The following is a 19,722-nucleotide window of genomic DNA, read 5'->3' on the forward strand; positions in this document are numbered from 1 at the left end:
AATAAATCATTAGATTCAAGGAGTCAAGCTCTATTTCCCACAAAACATAGGGCTGCCAAGTTTTGTTTTAGTCTTTTGAGTGCATCTCTGGTGTGAGATACGAGCAGGTAATAATATTAAATGAAGGCTTAGCAAAAATTTCAAAGCAAGAGTTGGGGTTAAACAAAAAGATTTGGGACTAATGAGAAAAAAAATTACTGATTTTCTTTTAATGCCAGTGTATCTATACCTCTCCATATGAAGAGGACTCACATTAAAGGTCTCATAGAAATTAAGGCTTTAAAGATGTAGCCTCTTATTTTTGTATGCCCAACTATCTTCCCCTACAGCTTTCCACAGTCTTGAATTTACTTTTCAAAATTGCTATCGTGAATTACTATGTTGATAATTGACGCTGGACTGTGTGGTATGAAATTAGTCATTTCTATATTTAACTATAACAAGGAAGAATAAGCTATATATAGTCTCCTTTGTTTTTCTGATCAATGCATGTGCTTCTTCTATTAGACTACTTAATAATTAGATCAGAGATGGAGCAATCCTAATCAATGCCAGACCCCAATCATGCTGCAAGGAAAAAGAGCCTCACTGTGAAGACAGAGAGGTAATAACAGGATGAAGCTGGCACAGTAGGCTGTGCATTAAAGTTATGTTGCAGACAACATCTCTCAGAGTCTTGCTTTTCCAGAAATGAGATGGCTCTGGAGGTGCCAATCACTAAAATAACACATTGTGGGAAATTATATGCTTATTATTATTTTGCCATATCCTTCTGCCGATGAAAGCACCATGAGAACAATGACTAAAGCACATTCCACACTCTGTCTTTATTCACTTTTAGTTATGCAGAAAATTGTTAATTCCCACTATGACAGAAAAATCAAGATTAACAGGGATAAAAGTTGAAAGGATGATAAATCAAAGCATTTTCATTTGCATCTCAAAAACACATGCCAGTAAACCTCACTTCATTCTACCATGTTTCTTCGAGAACTGTGTAGTTCACCAGGAGAGTGAAAACAGAATCCTATTATAGTCATTGAAGTGAAACATAAACTCCTTCATGGAGGGACTCAAAATGAAAGTAAATTTATAACATCTTTCCATGGAGTGTTAGACTCCAAACCACCCTTGTGATCAGACTGATGTTTCAGAGCCTGTGTGGTCTCCCTCCCCTTCAGCTCCAGTTTTTACATGTGATCCCTTGCAAGTCCTGAAATCATATATTTCTGCTGATTGAATATAAGCACATAAAAATAAAAGGTAACCATCTCCTTCTTTTACCCATATCTGGAATAAAGCACCAATGGCCAGTAATGACTTCATTTTTAAAAATATGTGGTATTTACATATATTTGATGGCTTGAGACAATATCAGTTTAGACAAGGACACAGAGTAAGGGGGAGGAGGGATGGTGATTATAATTTTGCCCTTGGACATCTATTTCCAAGCAACCTTAAATGCCTCTTTGAGCTTAGGTTAGTCTTGACTCTTACTGGATATAGTAGTAAGTCTCCTCTGTCCCTTCAGGAAAGCTCCATGATTCAGGCAGTCATGACAGTAAGGATTAGAGTTTTGTCATCTTGATGAGGCTGGACGGAGAAACCTGAGTTTGTCTGACCTCATTTTTCAAACAGCAGTGGCCTGAGTTGGGTTTTTGTCCACACGGGGTTTTTGTGTGGCCCTGATTCCAGCCATTTTCAACTCAAACGTTGGCTGCTCTGTTCTACCTCTAGCATGAGAAATGCCAAAGGAAGCGGGTGCAGCAGGGGGAGCCACCTAGGATAGACTGAACAAGAGCACAAGGAATAGGAATAGCTGAGAAAAAAATAACATGTAGTACAAAATAGGAAACATAATCAGAGGAGCCGAAGGTGGAAATTTCTGTTGACTGGAACATATAATAACAAGACTTGAAAACTCTGTTAAAAGCCAGTAACTTGCTATTATATTTGTTTACTGTACCCAGAATAATATCTAGTCATGGTTAAATCGTGATTTTTTTCCTCCTGCCTCTAAATAACTTTGTATTAAACCTCTATTTCCTTCCGTTTCACCCATAGATATGTTTGTAACTTTTATAAAAATATTTTTACAAATATAAGTGAATGCAAAATCACACAGTATAGGAATGATCATATCATAAAAGTACATAGAGTATTATTTTATAATTTATGAAAGCTTTATCTCCTCTAGTGAATTTGTACTTAGGAAAGTCCAGACCTTTGCTGTTTTATGATTTTTTTTTAAATAGCTTATTATAAGGAAGGAGACTTACTCCAAAATACACTGAATTTAAAGTTTTCAGCACATTGTACATAAAACCTCCTCTTTTAACGGACAAATTTTAAGAGTTTTTGAAGGCAAAGGAGTTCTTTTCACAAGAATGTATTGAGGAATGTAAAAGAGGACACTAATTAAGAGGTAATATTAAAATAGAAGAGACACTAGTGTAAGGAAGATAAAACTAGGTTATAAAAGGCTTTTTAAATGAATAAGCTAAGGGATTCTAACCTAAATTACCAAGGCTGGCTCTGTTATTATTATTGATATTTAATTTGTAGCATTAGAAGAAAGAAAAGGGAAGATGATTATAAATTTAATGCAACATTACAAAGAATCTTCCCTGAATTTGGAATTTATAGTGAGTACTCACAGCAGCCTTGGTTTAAAGGGGCAGGATAGAAAATGAAGGGAAGCAGAAACTCCAAAATCAAAGAATCTTCTTAAAGCATGCCATTCTGACCTTCAACCTTAAATATAGATTCTCTCCAAAAGCAGATTATACTACTTTAGCAAAACTAAGCTATTTTGACCATTGCATTTTCCTCTGTTGTAGGCCTCCTGACTGACTTTTGGCTAAAGCTCCTTGACAGATGTAAAAATCAGTAAATGTAAACACTGCAAATCCAATCAGGCCACTTCTTCATGTCTTGATATTATTTACTGTTCTGGTAAATAAACTCAAGACCTTTATTTAATCAACAAAGTTGTTATTTCAGTTTCCTTGTTCTGAATACCCCAAGAAGTAGATCATTAAATTTTCAACATCAATATATATTGAAGACATATCTTTAAGCAAAGCTGACTGAGCAGTTTTGTCTGCCAGTTCTAGCTGTTTTATAGCCAATGGTTTATGTAGTTGTCATAACTAGCAATGTAGTTGTCATCAACATTGGTTAGATGAAGAAACTGAGGTTCAGAGAGAGTTAATAATTGGACCAAGAACACAGACCCCAAGTCTGAACCCAAATCTCTCTGGCTAACCCATTCTTAACTATTATTTGATGGTGTAGCAAAGTTTCTTATTTGGTATTTGCTCACCTATCTGCAACTTGCAAACATACAAACAAAAATTGTTGATTTGTCCTGTCTCCCTAACAATTTTAAAAAGCAGAATAGTCAAAAGTTTTTAAATATGCAAGCACAAAATTCAAAAAGGTCTTGAATATTGTTCTTGTCACAAGGTCTTAGCCTTTATTTGAATTTTAGATATCATTTCTCAGTCAAATCCAATATTTGTTTAGTTTCTTCATAAATTTTTAATTAATTTGCTAATTAATTGATTTTGCAGCCCGTAACTGCAACAGAGCAAATGTGTGCAAAAGTCATTAACTTGTTATTGCAATTGTTTTCAAAATATTAATCACATCAAAACTCTAGTATTGTTATTTAATGTGCTAAAGGGTAGCTCATCACTAGTATAGGGATCTTAGGAGAAAAGATGAAGTCACCTAAGATACTGTTGCTTTAGTATATAAAGGTGAAAGTACTTAACTGAGAAAAAAAGACTTTCTCCCTGTTTACAGTCCTATTTTTGTCCTTTTGTTCTGAGAAAAACTTGGTCTGATGATATGCCTATTTCTTCATATGCCACACTCCCTAGAACCTCTTAGAAGTGTCAATATAAACTAACAAATGCTAATTTTAGTTTATTAATATCAAATTGCATTAACCCTTTAAAACTCATTAAATGAACCTCCCTTTGGTATAAAAGAAAGTCTACAATTGTACATAATGTACCTGTATTGCAACATGATGAACTTGTACTTTCACCTGAGTTCCAGTGAGGATCACTTAGCCTCCCAATGGACCATGAACCACATTTTGAGGATCATTATCCCAAGGTTACTCTTTACTTCCTCATCAACAAATCCAGTAGCCTTTTCTTGATCCACAGTTTTCTTAACCAATGCATTCCACTGCATTGATAAACCTCTTTTGGAAATTCTCTGCTTCTGATTTCCATCATAACCACATATCTTAATTCTCTTCTGATCTTTCCACTTCAATAGATACCCATGCTGAAACCAAGGCCAACTAATGAGAAAAATTATAGTAACAATGAGCCTATGGTACTAAGTGTTTGTGCTTGAATGGAACAAGAAATAACTTCTCTCTCCTCCTGCCTGAGAAAGACAAAGGAAACAGGCCTGTGGAGGTCAAAATGCCTCTTTTCTTGCTTGTAGAGTTCCTGGAGATATGACTTAGCATGACGATGATATTCTTCTATCACTGCGTCTTCTTAGGGAGATTTATACACCAGTCACAAGCAGTACTAGTCAACTATGACCCTCTTCTGCAAAAACAGGCTTTACAACTTCAGCACCTGCAAACAGAAGACCAGATTGTCTGATCTTTACAGGCAAGCAGACCCCAAAAGAAAATTACAGAGCTGCATACACCCTAGTATCGTATTCTAAATGCATCAATAACCCAGCCTGCTTCTTCTCCCCTTGGGAGGCCGAAAAGAGGAAAAATCCAGCAACATTACTTTATTTAAGCTGCCACCACACAGAATAAAACACCAAGTGTTTCCTCCTAAAATCATGAGAAGAGAAAAGCTATAGAAATTTGATAGTTATGACATCACATTAAAATAGATAAATATTTGAATTATGTATGAGTATATATAATATATTCATATTACATATAATTATTGTATTATGTGATGTGACCTACATACCAGAAAAAAAAAACTAACATGAAAAACATTACAACCTTATCTAAGGATAATGAGATAAACGATTAAAAATAATATTTATTTCTTTTTTCTAATTCAGTGTATTTTCTAAATCTTCTATCATAAGCGTATTTAATTTTTATAATTAGATAAATTTTTAAATTCTCAAATTAGTTGCAAGAAATGGACATTAATACTGGTTAAGTGTAAGTTTAATTTACAACCAAAATAATAGCACACAACCCAGAAAATTAATGTTGATTTCACTTATTAAGAGTGGATCTCAAAGAGCTGATAAGATTAACTTCTGACTTTTATCCCCTCTTTAGTGGTATACTAGTCAAAGTATCAGAACTATATTAAATACCAGTCAGAACTACATAAATTATAAATCAAATGTAAATTATGAAAATGAATCCAGCGTATTCTTTAAATGATTAGGGATTATGGGTGGACTGCTCACCTTAATGTGACCTTCTCAAGTGCACAGCCCTCAGGTTTTTGCAACCATTTCTAAGCCAGCCATGTAACTCAGATTCTTCCATTTAGTAAATATACAACATTAATTATGATGATCCATGTAGTCCTTCATTTCACAAAGATTTTATTAAGTATCTACTACATGCCAAGTTCTATTCCAGGTCTTTGAGAGACAACAGAGAAATAGACTGATGAATTTCCACATCAATGGAGGCTATATTCTAGTAAAGAGAGAAAGTGAATAAAATAATAAGTAATAAGTAAACAAGAAACTGTAGACTAGTGTTAAATGTAATATGAAAAATAGATCAGGGCAATGTAATTGGGAATGGGAAGTCTTCTCTGAGGAAGTGACTATTAAAATGTCAGTTGAAAGGCCAGAAAGAGCCACCCACACTAATGTTGAACAACTCTCCTAGCAAGAAGCAGGTGAATGGCAAGGAGATGGTGAAGAAGAAATGAGCATAGATTTTGAAGGGATAGGGATTGGGAAAAAAATAGTTATTTGAAGGAAATGAGATTCAGAGAGAATAGGAGTCAAATAAAGTGTAGGCCCACAGAATTCAATTTTACTTTAGGTATGATAGAAAGTTATATGAGGGTTTTCAGAGGGAAAAGAAGCTGAACTCTTTGAAATAAATGTTTTAAAACAGGTACAAAAGACCAAAAACTTTAAAAATTTTGAATCACTTCCTGCTTAAAACAACTAAGAGTGCATATATCGTGTAGAGTCCAGGGCTCTGCTCTTGAGAAGCTGTGTTCAGGTGAGTAGGCCACCTGTTGAGGGCAGTCATAAAGAGTAAGCTGGCAGAACTCAAAAGATAAAGATCATAGATCAAGACGGTGATCATAATCACACATCAGAAAAAGCAAGAGAGTAATCATAATAACACATCAGAAAAATTGAAACCACATTAGAAATTAAAGAAGTGGAATAGATTCTATTGAAAATGTAGCATATCAAGATACAGATAACAAGTCTAGAAAAATTTTCAACCGAATAAAGACATCCAAGTGGCTAGAGAAAAGTACATCAAATAATGTGGTTAAAGAGAAAGACAAGGAATATATAATTGCATATATATATATATATATATATATATATATATATATATATATTGTGCCCATGATGAGATGAAAATATTTAGAAGAAAAATCTTCAAATGTGTAATAAAAAAATTTCTGAAATAGAATCTAGAATCAATCAACAGCATACCCCACAGTACAGAAACTATCTACCCAAGGAAATATCATGGTGACTTTTTTAACTTTAAAGATAAAGACTTCTGTGAGATTACAGGCAGAAAAAGCAAGTTATCTACCAGACAGGCTAGCCTCAGGCCAGAATATTTCTCACAACAACTTTCAATACCAGAAGGCATTGGGATAACAGCAACAGAGTTCAAAAGCAAAAAATAAAAATAAAAATTGAATCAAGAATTCAATATCCAGCCAAGCTGTTATTTATTGTTAAAAGCACCATAAATACAATCTCAAACATACAGTGCTTCTGGAAATATAGCACTCATAAGCTTACTTGAAAGTAGTAGATAATGAAATCCAGCTAAAAAAGATAGATGTCAAAATAAAAAATTCAAGAATGGAGATATCCTTCTGGAAAAGAAAGAAGAAGAGGAAAGACTGATCACAAACACTGAATTTTTTAAAATATAACTAATACTATAGAACTACAGAGATTATACTTACAGAATATAAGCAGCCTATCATATCTGAAGATCCCACATTCTCCCATTCAACCAACTCTGTATGGAAAATATTTGAAAAATACATGTGTCTGTACTGAATATGTTTAGACTTTTTTAGAGAGAGAGAGAGAGAGAGAGAGAGAGAGAGAGAGAGAGAGAGAGAATCTTTTTTTGTAGATGGACACAACACAATGCCTCTTTATTTTTATGTGGTGCTGAAAATCGAACCCAGTCCCGCCTGTGCTAGGCGAGTGTCTACCGCTGAGCCACAATCCTAGCCCATATATAGACTTTTTTCTTTTCCATTATTTCCTAAGCAATATAGTATATCAACTATTACCATAGATAGCATTTACATAGTATTAGAAATTATAAGTAATCAAGAGATGATTTAAAGTGCATGGTGGCACACATCTATAGTCCAATAAACTCTGGAAGCTGAGATAGGAGGATCACAAGTTCAAGGCCAGGTTGGGGGACTTAGTGAGAACTTCAGCAACTTAACAAGACCCTGTCTCAAATAAAAAAAATAAATAAAATAAAAAGGACTGGGGAAGTAGCTCAGTGGTAAAGTTCCCCTGGGTTAAATCCCTAGTACACCCAAAAATAAAGCCAGTAAATTATGTAGGTTATATGCATATACTAGCCTATTATATATAAGGACCTTGAACATCTGCAGATAGTGTGTCCTTGGAGAATCTTAGAACAAATCACCCATGAATTCTGAGAAGCAACTGTATATTCATCAGGGTAAATAATGCGAACACAACCCCCTATCGTGTGGTTTAATACAATAAGAATGTCTTTTTAACTCAGGTCACTTTTTTTTTATGGTTTATTTATTTATTTATTTATTGACTTTTTTTTATTGGTTGTTCACAACCTTACAAAGCTCTTGACATATCATATTTCATACATTAGATTGAATTGGGTTATGAACTCCCAATTTTATCCCAAATGCAGATTGCAGAATCACGTTGGTTACACATCCACAATTTTACATAATGCCCAATTAGTAATTGTTGTATTCTGCTACCTTTCCTATCCCCTACTATCCCCCCTCCCCTACCCTCCCATCTTCTCTCTCTACCCCATCTACTGTAATTCATTTCTCTCCTTGTTTATTTTCCAGTTCCCCTCACAACCTCTTATATGTAATTTTGTATAGCAATGAGGGTCTCTCTTTATTTCCATGCAATTTCCCTTTTCTCTCCCTTTCCCTCCCATCTCATGTCTCTGTTTAATGTTAATCTTTTCTTCCTGCTCTTCCTCCCTGCTCTGTTCATAGTTGCTCTCATTATATCAAAGAAAACATTTGGTATTTGTTTTTTAGGGATTGACTAGCTTCACTAAGCATAATCTGCTCTAGTGCCATCCATTTCCCTGCAAATTCTGATTTTGTCATTTTTTATTGCTGCATAGTACTCAGGTCACTTTTTAATGAGTGTTATTGGACCGTGTCTCTGCTTAATGCACTGATATGTGGCTCAGATGTCTTCCTTTGGTGACTCCACAGTTTTCAATGCAGCTTTAAGGTCATGCTGGACCCATCCAGCTAGTAAACAGAACAGAGATAGAGTAAAGAAGGCACCCTCATTCTTAACTGCCTGAGAATGAAAAATGTCACTTTATTTTCACTTATATTAATTATTCAGAACTATGAATAGCCTTCATTGCACAGAATATAATGTAAATATCACAAAACATTACAATATACAAGTAATACGCTTCCAAAAACTGGGAGATCATCACAAGAATTGGTGGGAAGAAGTGTATATTTTCTCATTTTTTAAGGAAGAAGTTAATAAACACTTTCTAAATTCCATAAATTAAGAAATAAAGGTTTAAATATATTATCATGCATTTTAATGTTATAATTATAGACAGTATAGGCAGAAAACAGAAAAACAAAAGCAAAACATATTACAACATATATCAAAACATAAAAAACTAAGTAAATAAAGAATAAACAAAGGTAATAACTTAAGTAATGAAGCACAGCTAAATCTGTTAAAATAATAAAAGTAAATAAACTAATCTGTTAAAAATAACAAATTAGTAGATGAAAATCAAAACATATTTCATGATGGCATGTTTTAAATATAGAAATACATCCCAGATATAATAAATAGAAAAACAACTTGTGGAACAATATGTGTGATTTAATCCAATTTTTATTTCATAGTAAGAGATATGATGTATAATGTACACATTTTATTTTTATATAATATACACATAAAAATATTTGGAAGGAGACACAAAAATGGTTAGCAATGTTGTTTCTGGGGATTTAGGTGAATGGTTAGGAACAATAAACATATTTTCACTTTTTACCATATATCTTTCCGAACCTTAAATTTTTTTTATGATAAGGTCATTTTTGTTATAAAACTGTAAACAAGCAAAATAACTGAAGTCCAATATGGTACTATTGGAAAACTGAACAGTACAAGCAAAGGAAGAGAGAAGAGAGGTCAGGGAAGACTGAGAGAATGGTCTTTGTGTGGGGTCTACAGGAAGGAAGAGTGCCCTGCTTGGGAGCCACACACGCACTGACACAATGTGGAAAGTGCGTGGCTTTTAATGAACTTTAGGTGTGTCTGGAATACTATGTGTTGTAAAGAATCGTGGAAGGAGACTAGAAGGACAGAGCAATTTTGTAGAACCAAAAGAGTTAAGACCATTCACAAGAAAACAGGATCTCCTCAAAGTACTTTGAACATAATAAAACTTGATTGGGTTAGCATTTTGCACAGTTAAGTATGGTATCCATGTGAAGACTGAATTAGAGATCAGGGGAGAACGGTAGGCAACCCTTCATGACTCTACTCAAGTAGTCCAATGGACATGATAGGCTTGGGGCCAGGATGTCTGAAGAAAGATAATGGAAATATAGATAAAGAGAAGATGGGTTCACCACTCAAAGAGATATTGAAAAAGTGGAATAGACAGAACTTGATTACTAATTGGATGCCATAATGGTGGAGTTAAGAATAAGGACAAAAGAGTCAACATAACTTCCAAATGTGGTACTTTGTCACATTATATAAAAGTAGAAAACAAGCAACTTTGGTTATGGACAGGAAGAAAGAGGGAAAAAAATACGTTCAGTTTGAGTAACAATGAGTTTGACATGTAAATAGAACATTCAGATAGAGAGAAGCAGGCATAAGACTCTGAAACATGAAATAAAATTCACTAGTATGTACATAGTAGTAGTATGTACATAGTAACAGACAACAAATGCCAAGTTATAAGGGGGGCCTGGGTGGCAGTATAAAATACCTGTGACAGATGAGGGGGTTTCTACTCAGTTCAGAGGCATAAACAGAGAAATCTTTGCTTTTACTTCTAGAAATCACTTGCCAATCCAGCTGCTAACCATAAAGGGCAAGTTCGAATTGGCCAAGAGTGAAAAGATTCCAGGTAACAGAGAGGGTACATTAAAGTTAGAAAGAAGTGGGTGGGTTCTTCCTGACAGGTTTTGGTGGTTAGGAAAGCTGGGTCCTTTTGTCATTCTTGGGAATTGAGACAGCACTTCTGTTAGGGGCTTTGAGGACATCTCAAAAAGGAAAGAGATGGCTATTTGGCCTTCCTCCCCCTAACTGGGTCAGTGGATATAATCCTGACTCTTACTGGGTGTCACTAAGTGACAGACTATGCTGCCTAATAACAACAGGAGGGGACAAACTGCCCCCTCCCAGGCAAAAATAATTCAATCACCCTTTAAAAATAAAAGGCTAAAAACCAATCACCTACAGTTCAAACATAATTCTGCTGCCTAATCCAAGTGCTATATTCTAATCAGCCCTGTCAGTCTGATTTATATCTGATGCACATGGCTTTAACTAGTTTAATGAACAGTCTAGTGACCAAAGGAAGAAAGTCTTGATACAAAGTGCTCTTTCCATTATGAGGGAGTACAGTAGTACGGGAAATGACTCCAAAACCCCTTAACAAAGCAGAGACCCAATAAATTTATGAGTTTGAAACCTTGAATTTTTATTATATTTATTTGTATGTTTATATATATATATGATATCAGTAAAAGCACTCAATTGTCCATCTATGGTCTGTTCATCAGCTTTCTCTTACTCAATTTTCAGCTAGTAGAGAGTGAAGTCTTATCTTGGCTCATGTTTTGGAGGTTTCTGTCCATGGTCAGTTGGTCTAGTGATTCTGAGCATGTGGCAAGGCAGCACATCATGGCAGGAGTATGTGGCAGAAGAAACTAGAAACTGCTTACCACATGGTAGCCAGGAAGCAAAAAAGAGACACAAAGGGACTGAGGACAGCATTCCAATATCCCTTCCATGGGCCCCCCCTATGACCTAACTTGCTTCTACTAGGCCCTAATTCTTTAAGGTTTTACCACCTCCCCATGCTGCCATGGCTGGGGACCAAGCCTTCAGCACATGGGCCTTTGGGGGACACTCCAGATGCAAACTATAAGTGTTTGAAACTCCATTTGCATTATTTGCGATTGTAAAGTGGCTTAGCATTTTGCATTTAGAAAGAACATTTTCATTTCTTTGAAATTAAAATCCTAAATCATTTGTGTTTAAAGGATAGAAATGATCCAATGGGTTTAGAATTCAGACTAAAATATATCTTGCACTGTTGTATGGTAACTTGAAAGCTGTGACCTTATTATTTCCTTGGGAATTTGTATTCTATCATTGTTGTGAGGTGTTGTACATTTCCAGTATCTTTTGGGGGAAGTGGATAGCATACATTCATTAACTCCAAGTAATCTTATGTGAAATAACACTCTCATTTTTTCCAGAATCCTTTCTTTATCCTAAATTGCACTTTTGTACATATTAGACCCTCAAATACACATGTATCTGTGTGTGCTATATCTTAGCATTACTATTTTATGGTAGAATACTCAGAAATTCATGCATTCACCATAGAATCAATCCAGCTACAGGCAAGCAGAGAACTGATGCAAATTATTCAAATGTTTTTATGCAACAAGCCAGATGATTTCAATTTCAACTAATTACTTCAACTCCACTTTAGTTGCATCGTCTAAATTTCTGTCTCAAATGCACAGCTTTTACCTTCTTGCAAGCTTTTACTTTTTTGACTGATTTTTAATCTTGAGTTCCTATTTCACTTCCCATTTACCTTTATAGTCTGAGACTTTAATACTGTTTCCACAGTTACAAGCCACAGTTAATCATGGCCCTGGGAATTGAGTTCTCAAGTGTACACACAACCTCCTTGACTCTCAGTTCCCAGCGCAGACTGTTGGCTACAAATCCTGACCCTGGGGATCTAGGGCACGGCCTGCCTACTCACCCTGACTGAAAAACACTGGTGGTAAGCCAGAAGTTAAGTGGCAATCCCCGATGTTTTAGGAAATCCATTTGATGAACCTTTCTTTGATCTTGCAAAGGAAAGGGAATAGACAGTCTCTGACAGCTTCCACAGCCTGGCAGAATAGAGAGCAGTTGCTTGAGGAAAGGAAGTCTCTGATTCTCAAAGCCACCAGCTGACTAACCTGGGTTTCCCAGGTAGATATATGAATCATGCTTAAAAGTATAACACTGTTTTTCCTCATTATTGCCTTTTCAAATCCTACTGGCCCTTCAAGGTTTAGCTCAAGTTTTGCTTTCTGCATTAAATTATGATGTTATATGTTGGAAACATTTTAGGCTATAGAAAAGTGGAAAGAATAATAGAGCAACCATTTGTGTACCATTAGATGGTTTTTATTTAATAAAAATATTACTCTCTGGGACCAGGGTTGTAGCTCAGCAGTAGAGTCCTTGCCTCACATGTGTGAGGCCCTGGGTTTGATCTTCAGCACCACATAAAAAACAAACAAACAAACAAAAAAGGTATTATGTCCATTAGAAGAAGAAGATGAAGAAGAAGAAGAAGAAGAAGAAGAGGAGGAGAGGAGGAGGAGGAGGAGGAGGAGGAGGAGGAGGAGGAGGAGGAGGAGATAGTTGTTAAAAAAAAAACTATTGCTCTCCGGAAGAGGATCACATTGAGACAGAAATCACCTTGCCCAAGTTCAGTAGAAACTGATGTTGCATGTGGTGAAGTGAATCTAGAACAGAGGGTCCCTTCCAACTTGTGAGTAAATTCTTCTAGGCCTTGCTTGGGTTCACCTTTACACTTTCACTGCCTTTACCCACAATAAGCTCCATACCTGAACCCAGATTTGAAACGGAGTTATACTTCTATCACACCTACCTGGCTTCGGACCAAAGGACTCATGTGAACCTCCAATATGTATCAACTCAAAGCTTGAAGGAAAACATGTAAAATTATTGAAGTTCTTGGTCAATTCTCTGTCTATATGTTAACAATGTCTTTGCTCAGATTTCTAACATTTTCCTTGTTTGGAGTTAATTTGTGTCCCCTCAAAATATATATGTTGAATTTCTAACTCCTCAATACCTGACGATGGGACTTCATTTGCAAATAGTGTTTTCAGGCATAATTAGTTTAAGTGGGGTATACTGGAATAGGTTAGGCTCCTAATCCAGTAAGACTATAGTGGCCTTATTAAAAGGGAAAATATAAGTACAAGCACTCAGAAGACATTATGTAGACACACAGGGAGAAGATGGCCATGTGATGACAATGGCAGAGATTGGAGGGGTGCATGTTCAAGTCACATACCAAAAACTGCTGGCCAATAATAGAAACTAGAAGACCCAAGGGAAGCTTCTCACCTACAGATTAAAGAGGAAACATACCTTGATTCAGACTTCTAGCCTCTAGAACTCTGAGACAATAAATTTCTGTTGTTTTAATTGAAATATAATAAAAACAAATATATTTTCTAAATGTTGCTTCCAGGTTGCTTTTCAACTTATCACCAACACAATTTTCCTTTTCCCTTCCCTAGAAGCAAGTTGTTGCCTCTTGGGCTGTTAGAAATGGTTTTACAATGATTCTGCCCAATTCTTTGCAAGGAGTCCAGTTTCAGCTTCCTAATGTGACCAAGCCCCAGGGTCCCTGCCCCTATGAAATCATTAAGAGATCCTCAGGAGGAAATGTAGTCTGGATATTTAGTTAAGCCTTCCATCTTGACCCAGAATCATTCTATTTTACCTTCCCAAACTGCTTGAGGTTCCTGTGGCATTGGGCATTTGGTCTAGTTTCCAGTCACTTGTTTTGTACTAACTAAAAACTTGATGTATAGAAGATATGTTATTTCCTAACAAGACTACAAATTCTCAAAGCAGTATCATTTTCCTTGAGAGAAGGCTCAGTTTAAGAATTCCTACTCTATAATAGGTTGCACTTGTAAGCCAGCCTCTTTATCAGAGAAGCGTGTCCTTAGAAGTGTGCCCCCATTTTATAGAAGATGTGATATTGCAGCACCCAATAGCTGCTGAGAATCTATTATGGTCAAATCAGTGAATTAAGCATTCTAAGGACACATGAAATGCATAAAGATTTGGTTTGCCTACCTGGAAAGTATCTATCTCAAATTACTAAAATGCATTCTTGAAAATACATAGTGAACCAGATCATGATTTAACTGTAGTAATAGTACTCAAGACTTAAATTAAGGCTATCTTAACTAATATCACAAGTTGATTTGTATTTTAGGAACTTTTTAACATTTTGACATTTTTCCAAACATTGAATATAAATCATTTACCTTGGACCAAAGCATCAGTACCCTGGACTTTACAAGAGTTTGCAAATCATTATTGCACTTCATTTATTTGCCTTGCACCGGCAGCAGATCACTATATAGAGAAACTGCCAACTCAGTCTTTATAGAACTTACACAGCATCTTTGTCTCTGTAACTGTGAACACAAATTAAATACGTCCTTCAGCTTGGATAGCTGAAATATATTTGGCCGCAGATTCCATCTGGACTTGAACAAAAGCAAAATAAACCCACAGCATGTTGCCATGAAATTCTTTATGAATTGTCCCTTTATTTGTGTTTTTTGAAAATAATTAGACAAATTGTGCTATCCCATAATTAAAATTCACATTAAATATCCATACAGCTATATTTCCATGAAAATTCAATAAAGTACCCAGAGTGTGAACTTAATAGTCACAGAAATTTTTGTGGTCAGTCATCAGTCAGGAACCAACTATCTTAAACCAGAAACTTACTAAAATTTGAAATTTTCTTTTTTGTTTGTTTTTCTTTTCTAGACACTGCAAATGGATGTAAACAAGCTGAACATAACCCTGCTTCGGATATTCCGCCAAGGAGTGGCTGCAGCTTTAGGACTCCTACCCCAGCAAGTGCACATCAACCGCCTCATTGTAAGATACCTACACCCATGTTCCCAGAATTCAAGCTGTTTCTTATGTCATCTAAGTACTCATGGTGTAGTTCTAATAGCTCATAAGCCAATTCCTGCATACTACCTATTTTTACAACAATGTTTCATTGACTGAGTGGAGCAAGTCACCTCCACTCATTCACCTTGGCTGCTTTCATACGTACAGCATGAGATAAGAATAATTGCAACTCAAGTGTTTGGCCCATGAAGCCTAAACTATTTACCGTCTGGCCCTTTTCAGGAAAAGTTTGTCAACCCTGTCATAGTTCAAGACTGGGTACCCTGGTAAATATGAACAAAGGGTTCCCAAAACTCACCTTACTAACTTGAAACTACTCCTCAAATATTCCCCTTTGGAGCTCTGTATTAGGTAAAGCACTATTTCCAGAGAGTATCAACGAAAACCCCTTCTAGCATATCAATAGAAAATGATGGATAAAGAATACACAAGGCAGAGGACTTCGAATAAAGAAGAACTAGTCCTTACAGACAGCAGCCCAAATGGAATGTAAGCATTGAGAGTTCAAAAAAGCCAAGAGAAAAATTGGATGGGCATCTGAAGAGGGGATCAGGTAAACCCAGAAATGCTCTGCATATACCCCACGTTAGACCTAACTGTCAATCATCCATATCCATTCTTTTGTCTCCTTCCTTAGTGCTTGGGAAGCCGGATGTTAAATATCATCTAACTACATGTTCCCATCTACACTTGGAGGTGCATGTGAGCAAAGGGAAAAAAGGGGAGGAGGTCGAATTCAGATCAGATGATTTTTTTTCTTTGTAAAATCTAATCCCTAAGGTTCATATGAAAAGGGACTTTAGAATTTTTGAATCGTTTTTAAATTGTTTTTAATTTCCACTGCATAGGAAGTCCAAGCAAAGACTATAAAGAATCTCCCTGCCTTTAATTGTCATGTTCCTGCTTGAGCTCAACCTTCCACTGTCTCCACATCTGTGTTCCTAACTATGGAAAGAAATTGCTTTTTGTTTTGATTTAAAGTTATGTTTCTTTTCATTTTTCAGCATGTGGAGGATGAGTTGTTTCATTCCCCAGAAAATGCTTTCTTCCGTGAGCTAACCATTTTCTGAGACTAAATAAGGTTTTTTAAAAAGATAAAGTTTCATTTCAGTTTCACAGAAGAGGACAAACAGCATTTTCTAATATCCTTTAAGAATAAAGTAGGTTATGATGTCCAGAGCATATCTTGCTCAAGTGAGAAGATTTAGGTATTACAGAGATCTTGGATCTAGATATAGATTTTTTATATATACACATAGACACACACATGCACACACATATGTAATTAAGATATACTTTTATGCGTAAAGACTAAATGAACATAATAGTTGTTTTCAGAGATGAAAGAGGATTTGCCACACCTGGAGAAGGATATATCTATCCTTGGAAACTGTTGGTAGCACTGTTAAAAGTAGTTATTATAGTGAGCAGAGTTATAATACCTGAAGCAGCAGAGCAGGGTGATGAAGAACATGTGCTTTGGAGACAGACAAGAAGAACCACACTCCATTGCTAGCTAGCATGGCAGTCCCAGACGGGTGACCATGGACAAACCACTTATGTCTGTGAGATGGAGATAACCATAATGTCCATCTCCTGTGACTGTTTTAATGAAATAACACAGGAGCATGCCATACATAAAAAAAAATGTTCTATCCTTCTATTGCTATTAGGTTATAAGCTATTTAATAAATTATCATAAGCATATTTCATGTCAGTGTAAATATTGATTGTCATTGCCTGTTGTTTCTACTAACACAGAATCTTTTTCTGGATTGCTAGTAGTACATCAATTCTTCATTTTATACATGGGTGAACTTCTGATAAATTGCATGCAAAGAAAATTTTCTAGCAAAAGAGAACTCTATGTGACAAAAAGAAAAGACTAACAATAATTTCCTTTTATAATTAATTGTACTGTTTAAGTTGTAAAAGAGAATGTTTTCATGTCAATGGTATTTTTTGTCTGGTGTTTGTTTTTTGTGTATGTGGCATATTGTTCATTTACGGTAAGAAATCTGTCTCCGTTTTTGGCTAGTGAGGTAATATTAATAGGAAAAGTATCATACTAATGCATATATGCATTTCTTCCAAAGGGTTTATTTTTAAAATGTGACATGTCTGAGGTGAACCGAGTCAAGTAAGGGACTTCATTTAGCAATATTAGCCTTGGCTAGTGCAGCCTTTACCTTCACAAAGTCACGAGGAAAACACAGAGAATAGTGGTGGTGTCCACTAATGCTATTACATCTGCTTCTATTTAATTCACTTGATTTTAAAACACTTCTTTAAACATAACTACTCAGGGAGCATCTGAATAAAATATTCCAAAACTAAAAAATATGAAATGGAAAATAAACCAATATCTAATGAAATACAAAATTCCAAATTCTGGAGAGCCACTTAACTAGAAGGAGGCCATTTAAAGAATTTAGATGTCAGACTGATAATATTAACTCCATCAGAGAATAACAGACCAATGTGAACTCCAGGAAACTTTAAGGATTCCAGGGTTATGATTTTCTGTAATGTTTCCAGAGGAAAATATTATACAACATTGCTTAAAATGTCTATAACACCTACAAATAATCTGCTTTTACTAGGAAAAGAAGAACAGTGTTGAACTATTTGTGTCTCCCATAAACCGAAAAGCAGGAATTTCTGACGCTCTGCCATCCGAGGAAGTGTTGCGTTCACTTAACATCAATGTTTTACATCAAAGCTTATCCCAATTTGGAATCACAGAAGTCTCCCCTGAGGTATGGCATTGCATGGAATATTTTATTTAAAAATTTGCACACTTAGCATGATATGGTAATGCAACCCCACGAGGCTTTGAGATGAAAGCTGTTTATGGTATGTTATTTGACTTGGAAAAAAAAAAATCTCCCAAAGGGTCAGAATTCTCTGCTCTTCAAACTAGTGATGTTTGTTCCTTAAAGAAATTCATTTTCATATCAAAGTTCCACTTTTTGACACTTTCTTCAGAAATTTTATGGCCTTGTAACTTATTTCAACTTAACCAGTAAATTTAGTCTAGAAGGAAGACCAGTTACATTACTTGAAACTGATGTCAAAACAAAAAAAAACCCCAAAAAACCAAACAGAAAAAAACCCACTATTTGTCTTTCCTTCTCAACAGATACACCTGTCCACATGGCCTTCATTGGGGAAAAATGATTACTTTAGAATTAAGTTGGAATGTGTCTTTTCCTTTGCTGAGGAAACCAGACATAAACACGGGCAATATTTGCTTTATTATATTTTCCAAACATAACACTTTTCAAAATTTCCCCTACCACCTCCTCCATCTTGCTTCTGAGTATGTTTAGTCTCCACAAACTGGAATGATCGACATCCTAAACATAGGATGTTTATTGGATGTATATAGGATGTAACTTGATTCAGAAAATCATAGAACTTGACCTGGAGGGAACATATGAACATTTTGCTGATACAGAAAGTAAGGTCCACAGAAATGAAGTGATTCCCCTGAGGTGACAGAACAAAGTAAAAAGCAACACCTAAGATCTAGGTATCTTGATCTCTTCTATTCTATGACGGCTACAGTGGCGCATACCTGTAATCCCAGTGACTTGGGAGGCTAAGGCAAGAAGATTGCAAGTTCAAAGCCATCCTCAGAAACTTAGTGAAGCCCTAAGCAACTTAGCAAGACCCTGTCTCAAAATAAGAAATAAAAAGAGCTATGGATGTATCTCAGTGGTTAGGTGCCCCTGGGTTCAATCCCTAGTGCCAAAAACAGGAAAAAAAAAAGAAAAAGAAAAAAAAAAAAGAATCTACTCTTCTTCCCAGTAAATTATACTGCTTCTCATTCAGCAAATATTAACAACTATGATATAAAAACCTTTGGTACAAGAGAGTTTGAATCCCAAGGCTGACACTTAAGATGTGTGTGATTTTGGGCAGGTCATTTAACCTTTGCATAGTGTCACTCTGAGTCTCAGTTTCTAGAGAGCCAAAATAAGTATAGTTCTTATCTTATAAACTTGTAATACAGATTAAAATTTTTAGATATATGTCGAAATCCTCACATTGAATAGGCACTAAACAAAATAATTTGAATACAGGATGGATTGGCAGAGCAGGAACATGCAACCCTCCTGTGGTATCCTTGGAGGAATGGTTCCAGGATCCCCAAGGATACCAAAATCAATTGGTGCTTAAATTTCTTAAATAAAATAGCATAGTATTTGCACGTGGCCTACACATATTCTCTGATATACTTTAAGTCATTTCTAGATTACTTAT

General features: G+C 35.6%; 1 protein-coding gene across 2 annotated transcripts in view; it reads left to right on the top strand.

Moving 5' to 3' along the window:
• Ptprr (protein tyrosine phosphatase receptor type R) overlaps positions 1 to 19,722 on the top strand; it is a 253,577-nt gene that overhangs the window by 126,687 nt on the left and 107,168 nt on the right. For both annotated transcript variants that reach the window (XM_078053134.1, XM_078053133.1), the window contains exons 3-4: positions 15,301 to 15,414; positions 18,057 to 18,212. In XM_078053134.1, coding sequence (XP_077909260.1) covers positions 15,301 to 15,414; positions 18,057 to 18,212 — 270 coding nt within the window. The remainder of the gene's footprint in view (positions 1 to 15,300; positions 15,415 to 18,056; positions 18,213 to 19,722) is intronic.

Source organism: Ictidomys tridecemlineatus, chromosome 6, assembly GCF_052094955.1.
Source record: "Ictidomys tridecemlineatus isolate mIctTri1 chromosome 6, mIctTri1.hap1, whole genome shotgun sequence".
Classification (NCBI taxonomy): domain Eukaryota; kingdom Metazoa; phylum Chordata; class Mammalia; order Rodentia; family Sciuridae; genus Ictidomys; species Ictidomys tridecemlineatus.